This window comes from Dreissena polymorpha, chromosome 6, assembly GCF_020536995.1.
Source record: "Dreissena polymorpha isolate Duluth1 chromosome 6, UMN_Dpol_1.0, whole genome shotgun sequence".
Taxonomy (NCBI): domain Eukaryota; kingdom Metazoa; phylum Mollusca; class Bivalvia; order Myida; family Dreissenidae; genus Dreissena; species Dreissena polymorpha.
The window spans coordinates 72,700,770-72,715,351 of record NC_068360.1 but is presented as its reverse complement, the minus strand read 5'-3'; the positions used below and the strand labels follow the sequence as shown (position 1 = coordinate 72,715,351).

Here is a 14,582-nt window from a genome sequence, read left to right as displayed (position 1 = left end):
GACACAATTTTCCTTCCTAATTGAAATTGTTCAGATGGCAAATGGGAATTTGGTAGTTTTTCCTTATTACACATTGGGAAAGTATACTTTTAACAGGTTCTTTATTTAGAAGGAAAAAATCACATGATGAAGTAAAGACACTATTTAAAAGAAACAAACACAAGAAATGACGTCGTTCTTTTTTTTTGGGAGGGGGGGGGGGGGGGGGGATTTCTGGCAAATGAACCACTAAAATTATTTTAAATACATTGTAAACTCAGGGATGAAAGCCTGTTTGAGGTTTTATGGTGGTGCTTACTATTTATTTGGAAAGCGAATTGATTTCTTATTTAAGTGGAAGACGCTAATTTTTTATTATGGAAGAATTCTAATTACATATACAGTCAAAACCTGGTGGCTCGAACTCAACGGGACCGGCAACAAAAGTTCTAGCCATCCGGAATTCGAGCCATCCGATTTCTAATAAACTTTTGTTTACGAACAAATCTGCATTACATTTTCACCTCCAGTTGTAGAGTACACAAAATGCTTAAAGTCTGTACAGTACTTCGTACTACTTTCTGCTTTTAAATTAAAAAGAACCAAATATATACTTATTACTTTTATTTATCAAAATTTAAAACAGTAGCAAATACAAACACATATCATATACATGTAGTAAATTATATCAGCACGTTTTAACGTAGCACATTTTCTGGTAACACAGAGCACTATGGAACAAAACATGCATCAGCACTTTATACACATCATTTACATACATGTATGAGACAGTACTACATATACAATCCACCAGGATTTATTTCTACTGTTTTCAAGAATAACATTATGTCAGCAGCGTTTTTTTCACCTGTTTGGGAACAGGTCCTGTCCCCTAGAAATTGGGAATTTTTGAGTCGCGAAATCCTTCAAATTGGGAATTTTCGCGTCGTGAAATCCATCAAATTGGGAAATATCAAAAATCATACAAATACATCAACTGGAATCTATTTTATGTAGTAAACAATGCTTCTATACACTATCAATGGCATTCTGGGATAGGGTAGATCATAAGTCTGTATAACAAATACCAATTTATTTAAAAAAAAATAAGAACTGATTTTCCAGATAGAATCAGGGGTTCCGCTGTCGATCGCCATTGGCGCCAAATGGCGCTAAATTTTTAAATGTGGCTCCAATTTTTTATAAGTGCCGAATTAAAAAAAATCGGTAAAATCCTATCCGAAAATGTACTGCGAGTCGAAAGCACGCGACCGAGCATTAGCGGCCAGCGTTTGTCCGTTGTAAATATTGATTTACGACGATGTAAGCGACCTACAGTGCAGAGTGCATTAGAAATCACCGAAGCGTGTAAGTGTTACAAATGGTGTTTTTACTGCTATTGTCAAGTTTTATGGGGGTTATTATCGGATTAACGGCTCCTTTATGATATTGAGCAATAAGTTAAGTAACACGGGGACAAACTGTCACGACGATCAATAACTATAATGATTATTTGGGCCGCTATTTCTTTGTTAAAATCAAAACCATGGGGCTGGCAAAAGCATTTAATTTCTCCACATCAACAAATAAAAACTTGTTTCAACAGGTATTTGTGAGCATTTCTGTTTAATAGATTCATTATTGTAATGTTCTGGGAAGGATATAAATTGATTAAGAAAACAACAATTTCTGAATTAAATATAAAACATTCACTCGATGTACTATATTTCGGATATGTTAAATTCGGAAATTTAAAGATAGGTACATTTATGTGTTGGTTTGATGTTGATAGTTTGTAAAAATATGTTTTATGTTATTTCAGGCAACTAGAATGGATTGTGGCAATTATCTGGGCCTTTCTGTCAGGAAAAAGGCGTGAACAACAGTCATTTAATTGAACCTGGAAATCATCCACCACTATAAGAAAACTTGCTAACAACAGAAGCTGATGTATATCATGTCCAAATGACCAAATATAACTGTTAAACAATTTGAAGTGAGATGCTTTATTTTCTGATTCCCTTTCAAATGATGAACATTGGTGTGATTTTATGTTTAAATAATTAATTTCGAAACATTTATGCAGCATACTGTTTAATACATTGATGTTAACATTATTAGATTATTTTGGTTATCTGTGTTGTTTATCAAGTTGAAAAAATGTTTTTTATATACAAATAAAGCTTATTAATACTTATGAAGGTATGAATTATGAAGGTACTTATTGTTTTTTTTTATGAAATAACATACTTTTTAAAGTGATAATATAGTCAATGACATTAATGTAGTAAGGTTTCTTAAGATGATTGTTCTTATTAATAAGGTGGAATAACCGACAGTATTCACGCCGCGAAAAAGTGGCGACAACTTTTTTTGGGCCAGTGGAACCCCTGTAGAATTAATGGGTATTGCCGCAATATAACTGAAAATTGTTTAAAATGGCATAAAGCCCAATTAAACAATTACTTTGTGTGGCAATTTGAAATAACTTGTCTAAATTAAAAGGACGAGCAGATGACCATTGTTATAATGGAAAACAGAAATTTAGGTGGAAAACATTGTGTCAAAGGGTGACGTGCTTATTACAAGCAATTTCACCATTTGTCAGTCTCAATGGTTTCCAATGGTTTCTTTCGCCTCTTAAAAATCCTTCATACAGCAGCAGGAGACTTTTGTCTTCTAAAGTGCAATTTCCCTTTCTCTCATGCCCTTTAAAAATGTCAATCAATTGATCTTTTACTTGGTCAGATAATGAATTTATAGGTGTTAAAAGTAGCAGATTAATCCCCCAGTATAAAATATGCTGGGAGGAGAAAAGACTAGGGTATTAGGAGGTGAAAAGACTAGGGGGAAAAATGTCCAAGAGGGAGAAAAGACCAGGGGCAGAAAAGACCGTACACCGGAAAATATTTGGTCAAAGTCGGCGTTTCGAAATATCCATCATTCTTTTCGGATAAGGGTTTTATTTTGTATATTGAATCTGTATTTAACGAGAACGTTCAATAAACAACTGTCATGAACATGTGAAACATTGTTATCGAAGCGTACAAAACAAGGTCAATTTTACTACTATTGCCTTATTTGGTTGACTGTTTCCCCGCCAGCATTCAATAATGCACATTATGTATGCCGGCCGGGGAACAGTCAACTTGGTAACTAGGTGGCTCCACCTATCGGAAGTTGCGTCGGCCTCATTCTAAAAGAACAACTACAACAACAACCGTTTCCTTTTCATACTTGTTTACTAACTTCTGAAGTCGTTTTGAGACAAAAAAGATGGTCTATTTGGGATTTTCGAATCGATACGAGGCCGTTTTTATATAAACTATTTTGGATAAGACCGTTTTCTAAATTGGGAAGGGTCCTTCGGCGATTTTGGGACCAGGTCCGGTCCCGATTGGGAACAGGGCCGTTAACCGGATCCGTTCAAAGAAGGAAAAAAAACGCTGGTCAGTCTGCGTTGTGTTCCTTAGCTGACGTCGAGAAACAAAATTTATCTACATCCAGTTGAGATTGAACATTCTGCGAGTTTTCGCACTCCTCGAGATAATTTCTGATTACATTGATACAAAATGTCATCGTTAACTCAAATCAATTAACAATTAATTCGATGACATGTTTGCAACTGGTGTTCAATCAATTAAGCGGTCCTAATCGATTAACAGTTTATGCGACGCGAAGCGAGTTCCAGCCATCCAAACAAAAGAACGTGTGAAAATTGTCAAAGTGACTGTGAAAACAGTTCGAGCCATCCGATAATTTGAGCCTCACGAATTCGAGCCATCCGACAAAATTTTATATGAACATATAGCAATAAAAAATCGGTACTTTGATGAGAGTTCGAGCCAACCGGAAATTCGAGCCAAGCGAGTTCAAGCCATAGGGTTTTGACTGTATCAGTGTCAATAATTTGGGTTTTATACTACTCAACAAGAGCCATTTCACCCCAACCCAGATTGGCTCTTTTTTACAATTATCAGTGGATAAAAGTTTCTTGAAATGTGCTCTGTACTTCTTTTAATGTCATCAAGAAACATTCAAAAGTTCAAACTATAATTAACTTTGATATGAAAGATCACCTGATCAAGTGAAAGTAAACAAAATGTTTGCTTGTCACACATAAACTTAAATACTGTTCACTTTCAAAGGCTTTTAAAAACCACAGAAATTAAATAAAACAAAATTAAAACCGACAAACTGGTCCAAATAATGACAAAACGTCTGTTGGCGACACTTAAAAATTTTATCACTGTTTTATCTCAATATTTGTTCAATGTTTAACGAATGTTGTGGAAAGATAAAATTGCTAAAACAAGTTAATAAAAATATCTTTATTAATTAATTTACCATAAAAAAAAATTACCTAAATGTTGTTGGCACAAATTATAACATTAAGATGGCACTCAAGCCCAGTACTGTCTCACTGCAACTGTATTCTCAGCCAGGAATGGCTTATCAACACCACTGCTTGGCACAGCATTTTGTGGATAGTATATTTTCTAAGGCTAAACAAAGACTTTGTTAAGTTTCCTTAGCTTATACTCAGACCATTAACCCTTTCAGTGCTGGAACAGTATTTTGAAGGACTTTGCAAACAGTTTGGATCCAGATGAGACGCCACGTTTTGTGGCGTCTCATCTGGATCCAAGCTGTTTGCTATTCTGATAGTATTCTTTGAAAAAAATCGAAGAAAATGCTAATTTTAGAAATTCAGCAAACAACATTTTAGCAGACTACAAATTTCCCAGCATGCAAAGGGTTAATGTTGTCAATGGATTTTGTTTCATCAAACCTTTTTAAGGTTTTGTGCTACCATGGTTTTATTTTACCATATCTTGCACAATTTAAGTGCTGTATTTAGGAAATTTTCAAAGTGTTTATGACGTCATGTTTGTTTTATTTCAGTTTTTTTATAATAATAACATTCTGTTTACTTCACCTTCTAAAAAAACTTAAACAAATAATATTTTTTAGTGTGAAAGTGCTGTTTTCCAGTACTTAATAAAGAATGAAAAAAAAAGCTGCTTCAGTCACTGCCATCATCAAAAAAACAAACATTTTTTCAAGAATTCCCCAAATCTTTCAATCACCTAGAAACGATTTCCAGGTAACTTCTTACCATGCATAATATACTTTGTTGGCTCAGTACATCATAGTGGTAACAGACATGTACATGAAGACTATGTTACTTCATGTTTGTACTAACACAATTCACAATGAGAAGTCTGTTAAACAAATCCCCTATTTGATGCTGTTGCCAACTATTTAAGGCATGTGCAAATTGGTGGTAGTTTCTAAAAACTGACGAAAAATAAAACAATTATTATTATTTATTCATTTAAAATTTCTACAAAACAAAGAGATTCCTATGGTATAGTGAAAAGCATTATCTTTGTTTAGTCAAACATTGCATCTATTCCGGAATATCTTTTTGGAAATTTGTTTGTTTTCATTAAACTAAAATTTCCTATGAAATGTTAAGGTCGAAAAAATCTTTATGTAGTAACATTTCCTTTAGCAAAAATTTCTGGCTACTCAAAGTTTAAACGCCACACACAAGTAAGGGAAAAAATTTGGCGAAAAACCCTGAAATTGGGAAAATTTGCGCGTGAAATCTTCCAATTGGGAATTATAAGGTTTTTTTCATTGCTTGGTATCAAAAGCAAAAATCAACTCAAATTGATTTACATTCATTTTGGCTTAATGTTCAGTGTTAGTGCTCACTTCATTTGTTAACTTACAGATAATGCACTTTTGGAACAAAATTGACAGACTGTGCCTTCCTTTTGGGAAAATTTCAGACAGCAATTGGCAATTTTGTAGTTTTTCTTCAATTAGGTAAGTACCTTTACGGGTACTTTATAAAGAAGGGTAAAAATCGCGGTAAACATTTTCATAGTTATCTGTTATTTTCCAAAAATGGTAAGAAAAAATCCTGTTTATAAAAATTTCCTTATCAATGCTTATATTTTGATGTCATCCAAATATGACATTGTTTCACATAGCAACATTAAAATGCTTGAATGTTATCTTTAACATGTTTTAGATATTCATAATGCTTCAAGGTTTTTTTCTGCTATATTGTACAAAAGGCCATAAAACGGACCCCATCCGAAAGCAAACAGACGTCACCCGATCCCATTAAAAAATTGTCAACAAAATGTCTAATGATTATTACATCTCAATTTTATTTCATTAACATCTAACAAAGGATAAAGCTTTATTTTTTATGATTTTTTCCCCAAATGGCCAGGAAAAGGTTTGATGTGTTAATATTTGTTGATAAAAAAAATCCCAATTTGGACCATTTTGTTGATAAAAATGTCCTAAATTTGCCATTTTATCGATTAAAAAAAACAAACATCTTTTACCAAAATGGCTAGAAAAACCCCTGTGCTTATTAAGAAGTCATGCATTGAAAACAAGGCAAAATATGGCCTAGTATTTAACCCTTATGCACTCAGAAGCAATGTGAAAATGGATTGTGCAACCAGCATAAAACCAGAACAGCCTGCAAGTAACTCACAGTCTGTTCAGGTTTTATACTGTTTGCTGCTCAACAGTATCTAAAGGTTGGAAATGAAGCATTTAAAACGTGGATCAAGTAAAAAAGGTCTTTAATTAAATTTAACTTGCTAAGGAACTACAAATAGTCAAAATGGATATCCTAGTGGTAAAGGGTTAATACATCATAATAGTCAACTATAATGCCTTTTTGTAAGGGAATAGATATTAATTATACAAAATATATTTGCAAAGAAAATGAGACACATCATGCCAGAAGTTGTTCTTTGATGTATGTGGCCAGAATAGCTACAGACCAGCCAACACCAGCAGTGTTTTTTCCCCAACATTTTGGGAATGGCACAGGATCTCTTTAAATTGGGAAAATCTCATCGTTTTGGCTGAAATTGGGAAATATGTTTGCTGTCTTTTTGCTAACAAATTCTTTAAAATTAAGAATAAATGATTTGCATACATTTACTAAGGTAAAACTTATAGGGCTTGATGGTAGATGAATTAAATGTTGAGATTTATTGATCTAAAATGATTTTTGTTTTTGAAACCTTCAATTGGGAATTTGTAGGTCCAATTTGGGAAAAATATAAACTTTTTAATCAATGGGAATGGGTCCCCCTAGAACAGGCCCCAAAATTTGAACGAAAAAAAACAACAGAGAGCTGGTCAGGAGCTAACCTGTTTGCCAATTATACCACAATACCTGACTGTTACACAGGGCCCTTGCTACACTTTGGGGGATTTGGGGCCGGGGCCCTTAAAAGGGGGGAATTATTTCGCATTGTTTTGGGCAAAAAGGGGAATTTTAGAAGATCTTTTCACCAACCATTTAACACTTTGAATTGCTATATTTTAATGTAATTTACATAAATATACATATAATCATTTAATCGAAGGTTAATAACACCATACCAGCTGGTATACCTATTTTATAATTAAAGTAAACAAGAGTGCCAAACTGTCACAAGATACGCCCGTTTAAAGGTTTTGGACAACTTGATGACCCATATTTGAACTTGACCCACATATCATCCAGACACAACTTCTTACCAAATTTGGTGAAGATCAGATGAAAACTACTTCAATTAGGGAGCGGACACCATGCTAAATGCTTGAAATGCACTAAGTGACCCTGTGACCTAGTTTTTGACCCTGCATGACCCATATTCGAACTTGACCTAGATATTGTCTAGATACAACTTCTGACCAAGTATGGTGATTATCGGATGAAAACTACTTCTATTACAGAGCGGACACCATGCTAAATGCTTGAAATGCACGAAGTGACCCCGTGACCTAGTTTTTGACCTGGCATGACCCATATTCGAACTTGACCTAGATATTGTCCAGATACAACTTCTGACCAAGTTTGGTGAAGATCGGACATAAACTACTTCAATTAGAGAGCGGAAACCATGCTAAATGCTTGAAATGCACTAAGTGACCCTGTGACCTAGTTTTTGACCCGTCATAACCCATATTTGAACTTGGCCTAGATATTGTCTAGATAAAACTTCTGACTAAGTTTGGTGAAGAAAGGATGATAATTATTTGAATTAGAGAGCGGAAACTGCTGTGGACGCCAAACGCCCGCCCACCCAAGCCCGCCCGCCGCCAAGGTGAAACTATAATACGTCTCGTTTTTTTTTAAATGGGCATATAAAAAAATTAATATATATAAAAAATTTGGAGGGGGAATTTTTAGCTGCAATAGGGGAACAAAATTTCGGCCCATAAAACGACCAGACAAGGGCATAACCATAAAGCCAACATGGTAGCTTCTAAACTGACTATGCTACAATACACAAGTCCCACAGCAGTGTTTTTTTTTGTTCAAATGGAAAAAAGTATATATTTCTCCCAAATGGAACCTAACAATTCTCAATTGAAGGTTTAAAAAAAATATTATTTTTTTAGATCAACGTTTAGTTAATCTTCAATCCAGCTCTACAAGTAACACTTAAACAAATTTAATATTTCTGACGCATTTGTTAGCAAAAAACAAACAGCAACATAAATTTCCCAATTTTGTTCAAAACGCCGCAATTTTTCCCACTCCAAAGGGACCAAGCCCTATTTCCAAAATGGTGAAAAAAAACAGTGATATGGCATTTGACTCAATTTCACATGACACTGTTAATAATTTTATCTATTTCATGTATACCAATAAACACATTCACCGAGCCTTGTAAAAATGACAGTGAGTTTAACCATGACAGGCCAGGAACATTTGACCATAAATAACCCACTATTGGTCAGTTTAAATGGACTTCACTGGTATACGGTCATTCTTACTAAAACATAGCTGAATAAAAGTGTATGTTTTAAAACCTACCATGCATTTGTACCTTTAACCCATTAGACAGTTTTCATTAAAGGCAAGACATTAATCTTGTCTGACAAGTAAAGTTGCAAAAATCTAAAACATGTTTTGTAGAGTAGAGCTTCAATATTCCCACAATTGTATCATTATCTCTGTAACCTTGAATGTATTCCACTACTTAATCTTTTACTGTTTACCTGGGACAAATAAAAACACATTGAACCTGTAAATGGCAGACAGACACCAGGGTTAAATTGATAAAACATCCTGGTGAAATTTGCAAGGTCAGCTAAGTTTGACAGACCTGTCTCAAGATAATTCATGTCTTACTATAATTGGATTAATAGGTCTGGCTTAAATGCAAATCATAACACTATGGTTTTTATAATATTTTTCTACAAAATATATTCTAGCAGAAGTGAATAATAGCCCACAGCCCTCACTGAATGTAAAAAGTGGTTTAGACCTTGATGTGTCAGGTTACACATTGGCTCTTAAAATAAGAATTGCAGACACATGCACATTTTCAGAAAGATACAAAATGAGTCATTAGACAGTGTCCTTGCTTTGCTCAGTCTGTAACTGTTTCCTGGCTTAGTCTATATCCTCTGATTACCGTGTATCTAGCGGTTAAGGAAGCAAGTCAAATAATTTCTGAAATAATGCAGACAATGCCGCAATAAATGATTTACCTATAAAAATTGATTAAATTCGCGTTATATCCATGCCAAAATTGTATATTTACAGTGTCGCCGTGTTTAACCAGGCAAAGCCAATAGTTCTAAACAAACCTGCAAATTAAAACCACTACTCGTGTTGTTCACCTGATATTGTGATGTCACGTCCAAAAGCGAGAGTACTCGATTGCAATAGGCATAATAAAATTAGCATTCAATTGGGATGGGACCCGGGTATACCCACAAAACACGTGTTTATCGTCATGTCACCTGTTTTCGCAATGTGTGTGCAAAGATTGTTCCATGCAACATTTTCTGAAAATCAGGAAAAAGTAAAAGAATTTCTAATACCTAATATATTATAACAACCAAGGTTTATACAACCACATACAAAGTAGCGTACAAGTAAGTTTTTTAATCAAATAGACTGCAGGTTTTTTTTTTAGAAAAAGGGGAAGACGCTGGACGCTGGGTGAAAGGGGAAAATAGAGTGCTAAAGAGACATATTTGGGGAAAAAATAAAAACTGTTGTAATCATTGTCTATAACTCATCTTCTCTGATTTCAGGGGTTTTTCACCACTGTCTGCGCCTCCAGAAAATGGAGGCATTATTCCCAAAGCAAAAAAAACAACAGCCCCATTCCCAATCAAATCTAGATGACATTTTTCCCAATTAATTTACAATAAAGAAGTTTTCTGTCAAAATCATAAAAAAAACGTTAACAAACACTAATGACATTTAGAGTGACTTCCCTTTATCCATTACGTTATATAGCATGCGTTAAACGACTCAGATGTAAGCACGTTTAGTTTGAGGATTCTTCTACCAAAATTTACAGTGATAAAGTGCGAAATGTTCTGCATGACTTTGCAAAACAAGAGCTGTCACCATAGGATGACTTATGCCCCCTATAAACGCTTGATAGAAGTTATGAGCGTTTTTCGAAACCTAAACACAGATTTTGCAACCTAAACGCGGACCTTAAGTTCAAGGTCAAGGTCATAGGGGTCAAAATTTGTGTGCATATGGAAAGGCCTTGTCCATATACACATGCATACCAAATATGAAGGTTATATCTCAAGGGACATAGAAGTTATCAGCATTTTTCAAAACCTAAACGCAGATTTCGAAACCTTAACGCGGACCCTAAGTTCATGGTCAAGGTCACAGGGGTAAAAAATTATGTGCATATAGAAAGGCCTTGTCCATATACACATGCATACCAAATATGAAGGTTATATCTCAAGGGACATAGAAGTTATGAGCATTTTTCGAAACCTAAACGCAGATTTCGAAACCTAAACACCGACCCTAACTTCAAGGTCAAGGTCACAGGGGTAAAAAATTGTGTGCGTATGGAAAGGCCTTGTCCATATACACATGCATACCAAATATGAAGGTTATATCTCAAGGGACATAGAAGTTGTGAGCATTTTGAGAAACCTAAACGCAGATTTCGAAACCTAAACGCAGACCCTAAGTTCAAGGTCAAGGTCACAGGGGTAAAAATTTGTGTGCATATGGAAAGGCTTGTCCATATACAAATGCATACCAAATATGAAGGTTATATCTCAAGGGACATAGAAGTTATGAGCATTTTTCGAAACCTAAACACAAAGTGTGACGGAAAGACAGACAGACAGACGGACAGTTCGATCACTATATGCCACCTTTTCTTCGAAAAGGGGGCATAAAAATTAATAGGAACTGCAAACTACACATTCTAATCCAACTCCATAGATGCTTATTTCTATTTTAACGTGATTTCGCGACCACCGCAAATGAGCTAGAATTGCGATGGATAATTAAGCGATCAAAATAAACAATTTTCGATTTAAAGCTTAAATAAATGCTAATAAATTAGTGAAAAATGATATTGGATGGAAAATTGCATTTTGAGGAGAAAAAATTCTGGTAGGGGAAGACGCCGACTATCGGCATCACTTTCTTAGTAAAAAAAAAAAAACCTTGACTGAGACAAAAATACATTTTTATAATTCACAGAAAATTATTTTCACTTTCTGCCCATTTTCAGAAAATGTGTTAAGCAAAATTTGATTTTTAAAGTTAGTGGTTTAAGATGTGTATGCATGCATTGAGCAATGAAATGAAATATCGTTTCATAGTGTTTTTTTCCACCATTTTGAGAATGGGGCCAGGTCCTTTTTGATTTATATATACTTTTTACCATTGGGAATGGGTCCCTTCACAGGCCCCAAATTTGAATGAAAAAAAACACTGTAAGTTGTCCACATAAAAGGTTAAATGTCGTGACATTTTTTTAGAATCATCCAGCAAAGGGAGTTAGACCATATAGCTTTTGGACAGATAAAGAATAGCATTGCTTTAAAGCATTTTAACTAGAAAGGCTTTGTAAGAAAGCATAATCATAATTGAAAACAATGTCATAAGTCAATAAAACCAAGTTGAACAACATTGCCTTTAACATAACTTATTAAATACAAAGTTCAAAAGTGTGGAAAGGCTATCTTCCACTGGAAGATAGAAATTAATCATTAATGAATAATTTGGATAATACATGTTCAACTTTTCATTGAATTTGATTTTCTACATTTTGAAACTGAAAGGAGGTACATGTCCAATGCCAAAATAACAAACAGGATTCAATCAGAGGAACAAATTAAAAAAAAATACAGTATAATATCAGAAATTAAGCTCATTTGCAGGCAAATGTGTGCGGTCATACGATGACATGACCTTTCGGTGAAATAGGATTATTATCTGATTTTTCAGTCGGGGTCAAGGTCGAAATGTGAAACCTCTGCACGCGCTATGATGGTGGAAAGAAGTATGTGACAATTGCTTTACACACCATCAAACGCCATAATTCCGACCGAAATCGATTCCTTATTAACTCAAGAACACCATGCCATGTAATGCGCTTACAATTCATGCAAATAACCGATTTCTTACCTCGTTCAGACATGGTTTATGTTTGTCAAGTTGGCCTGCCAAAATTCCATATAGAATGCAACCAATCAGATGAGAGTTGAGGTCTAAAACACGGAGTTACAGTTTCGGTCACTATCACGGTGTGTAAACCGATTGAATATCCACAACATTTTGTATGGGATTTTATTAACGGACATGTCAACGCATTCCGAGGTTCATTTTATTTAAAAGACATGAAGCGACGTTTAAAAAATGTATTGTCTTATAAAATTATACATTAATTTAAATTTATTATTCTCATAGTATCGGCCCTCGTCATTGTATCGTGCATTTGACGAAAACCTATCAAGAAGTGCTGAACAATATTTTTCCATTGTAAGAGTTGTAATTTATTTGCTGTTTATAAATGACTATTATGACGATCTTCCTCGTGATTTCCGGTTTTCATTTGAAAGTAGGTCATATTTATTCCAGGGTGATGCTATGATTTTTAATTACGTTACACAATTATGTTAGCTTGTTCATGGATTACTAGTAGCTTTATCAAATGTTTTATATGCCGCTTATTTTTCAATAAAATGTAAAAATATTTTAAGAACAACATTAGCAAGAGTTTCGCTTTTCCATTGAATTACTTTTTTAGAACAAGCACATGAGCATAGTAACGCTGAATTGGTCATTGTCAGTCGGGTACTACTTACATGTACCCCGGGTACTCTTATCTATTCTCACATGTACCCCGGGTAGGGTAAATATACTTAAACGTACCCGGTCGATAGACTGTACCCGATTTGTATTCCCGTCCAAACTCCGATGTCGTAAAACGCGCTACCGATTACCGTAAAACAATAATGTTTATCTTAAACAAACTTCTCATTAAAAAAACTGCATAGAAATGCTTTGAGCATGAGTTTCGATAATATAGAGGCCATTTAACAGCAAATTGACATCAATATGAACATAATTAAGGTTTAAAAATACAGCCGACAACGACCGATTTAGCGTTAAAATTCACGGGTACGTTTGAGTATATTTACCATACGCAGGGTACATATGTAAGTATACTTAAGAGTACCTGGGGTACATGTAAGTAGTACCCGAGCCGACAATGACCAATCAAGCCATAGTAACACATCTTAGAAACCAATATGAAAGGCCGATACAATGATATAAGTGTACATGATACAGATTACTACTGGGAGCTAAGTCTAGACAATATTTTGTCAAAACATTGCCGATTTAAATGCAGTTATCGTTTCTATGCAACAAATGGTTATATTATAATATTTTTTAATACACAGCTAAATCGAGGACATAATGATTTTCTCTAAATATCGATCATATTATAGTTTCATTGAGACAGTGCTAACCGCCATATTTACAAATTATTTGCACGCCTACAAAACAGTCATATAGTATCAATCTCCACACAGAGTTGTCGTTCCTTGCTCTCACATACAATCTCTGCCATCACAAGAAAATCCTGCCAGCTTCTGGTTTATGTTGCTAATAAAAAATAACTAAATTAAAAAAAGTAAAACAATGGTACAATTATTGTACCACTTGGCTAGGCTGTCATCACGTGGTTGGTTATGAAGGCAGGGATTTGCTCCCGCTATGCTGGTTCCAGTTAAATCTCTGCGCGGAGGTTGATATAGTATAGCCTTTTAGATGATTCATGTCGAGTTTCAAACGAGTACTGAAGCTAGCCACTGGGTCATATTAGAGTATGCGTGTAACCGACCATTCGGCAATCGGAATACGCGATATATTATTCGTTTTGTTTACACACTGTGCATATCATTGTATATTTTCAAGAAAAGCACTTGTTATCTTTTCCATAATTAACATCCTGTTTTCTTTTAAAGAGAATGTTAAATCGAATACATGATATTGTATGCATTATACATTTACTAATGATACTTCTATTGTATTCATATAAATGTTTCATATATGCTGTAAATTATTTATTTGTATATATGCCATTCACAAATTCTAAAAAAAGCGTATACTAGAAACAATTGCGGATGATTTTTTTAGTAATTTTCATTTTCATTGTATGAATAAACCAATGTGATAGACATTTGTCAAGGCTGAAATAAGGTATATTGAATTTCTTAAACTACAGCCTATATAACGTGTACAAATACGCATGTGTATAATATATATT

General features: G+C 34.4%; 1 protein-coding gene across 4 annotated transcripts in view; it reads right to left on the bottom strand.

Moving 5' to 3' along the window:
- The window catches only part of LOC127834097 (glycogenin-1-like), a 101,981-nt gene extending 89,469 nt beyond the window's left edge, over positions 1-12,512 (bottom strand). For all 4 annotated transcript variants that reach the window (XR_008027808.1, XR_008027809.1, XM_052359705.1 and 1 more), the window contains exon 1: positions 12,434-12,512. Coding sequence is in view for 2 of the 4 variants with exons in the window: in XM_052359705.1 (XP_052215665.1) it covers positions 12,434-12,446 (13 nt within the window). In the remaining 2 variants the exon portion in view is untranslated. The remainder of the gene's footprint in view (positions 1-12,433) is intronic.
- Positions 12,513-14,582: the final 2,070 nt, after the last annotated feature.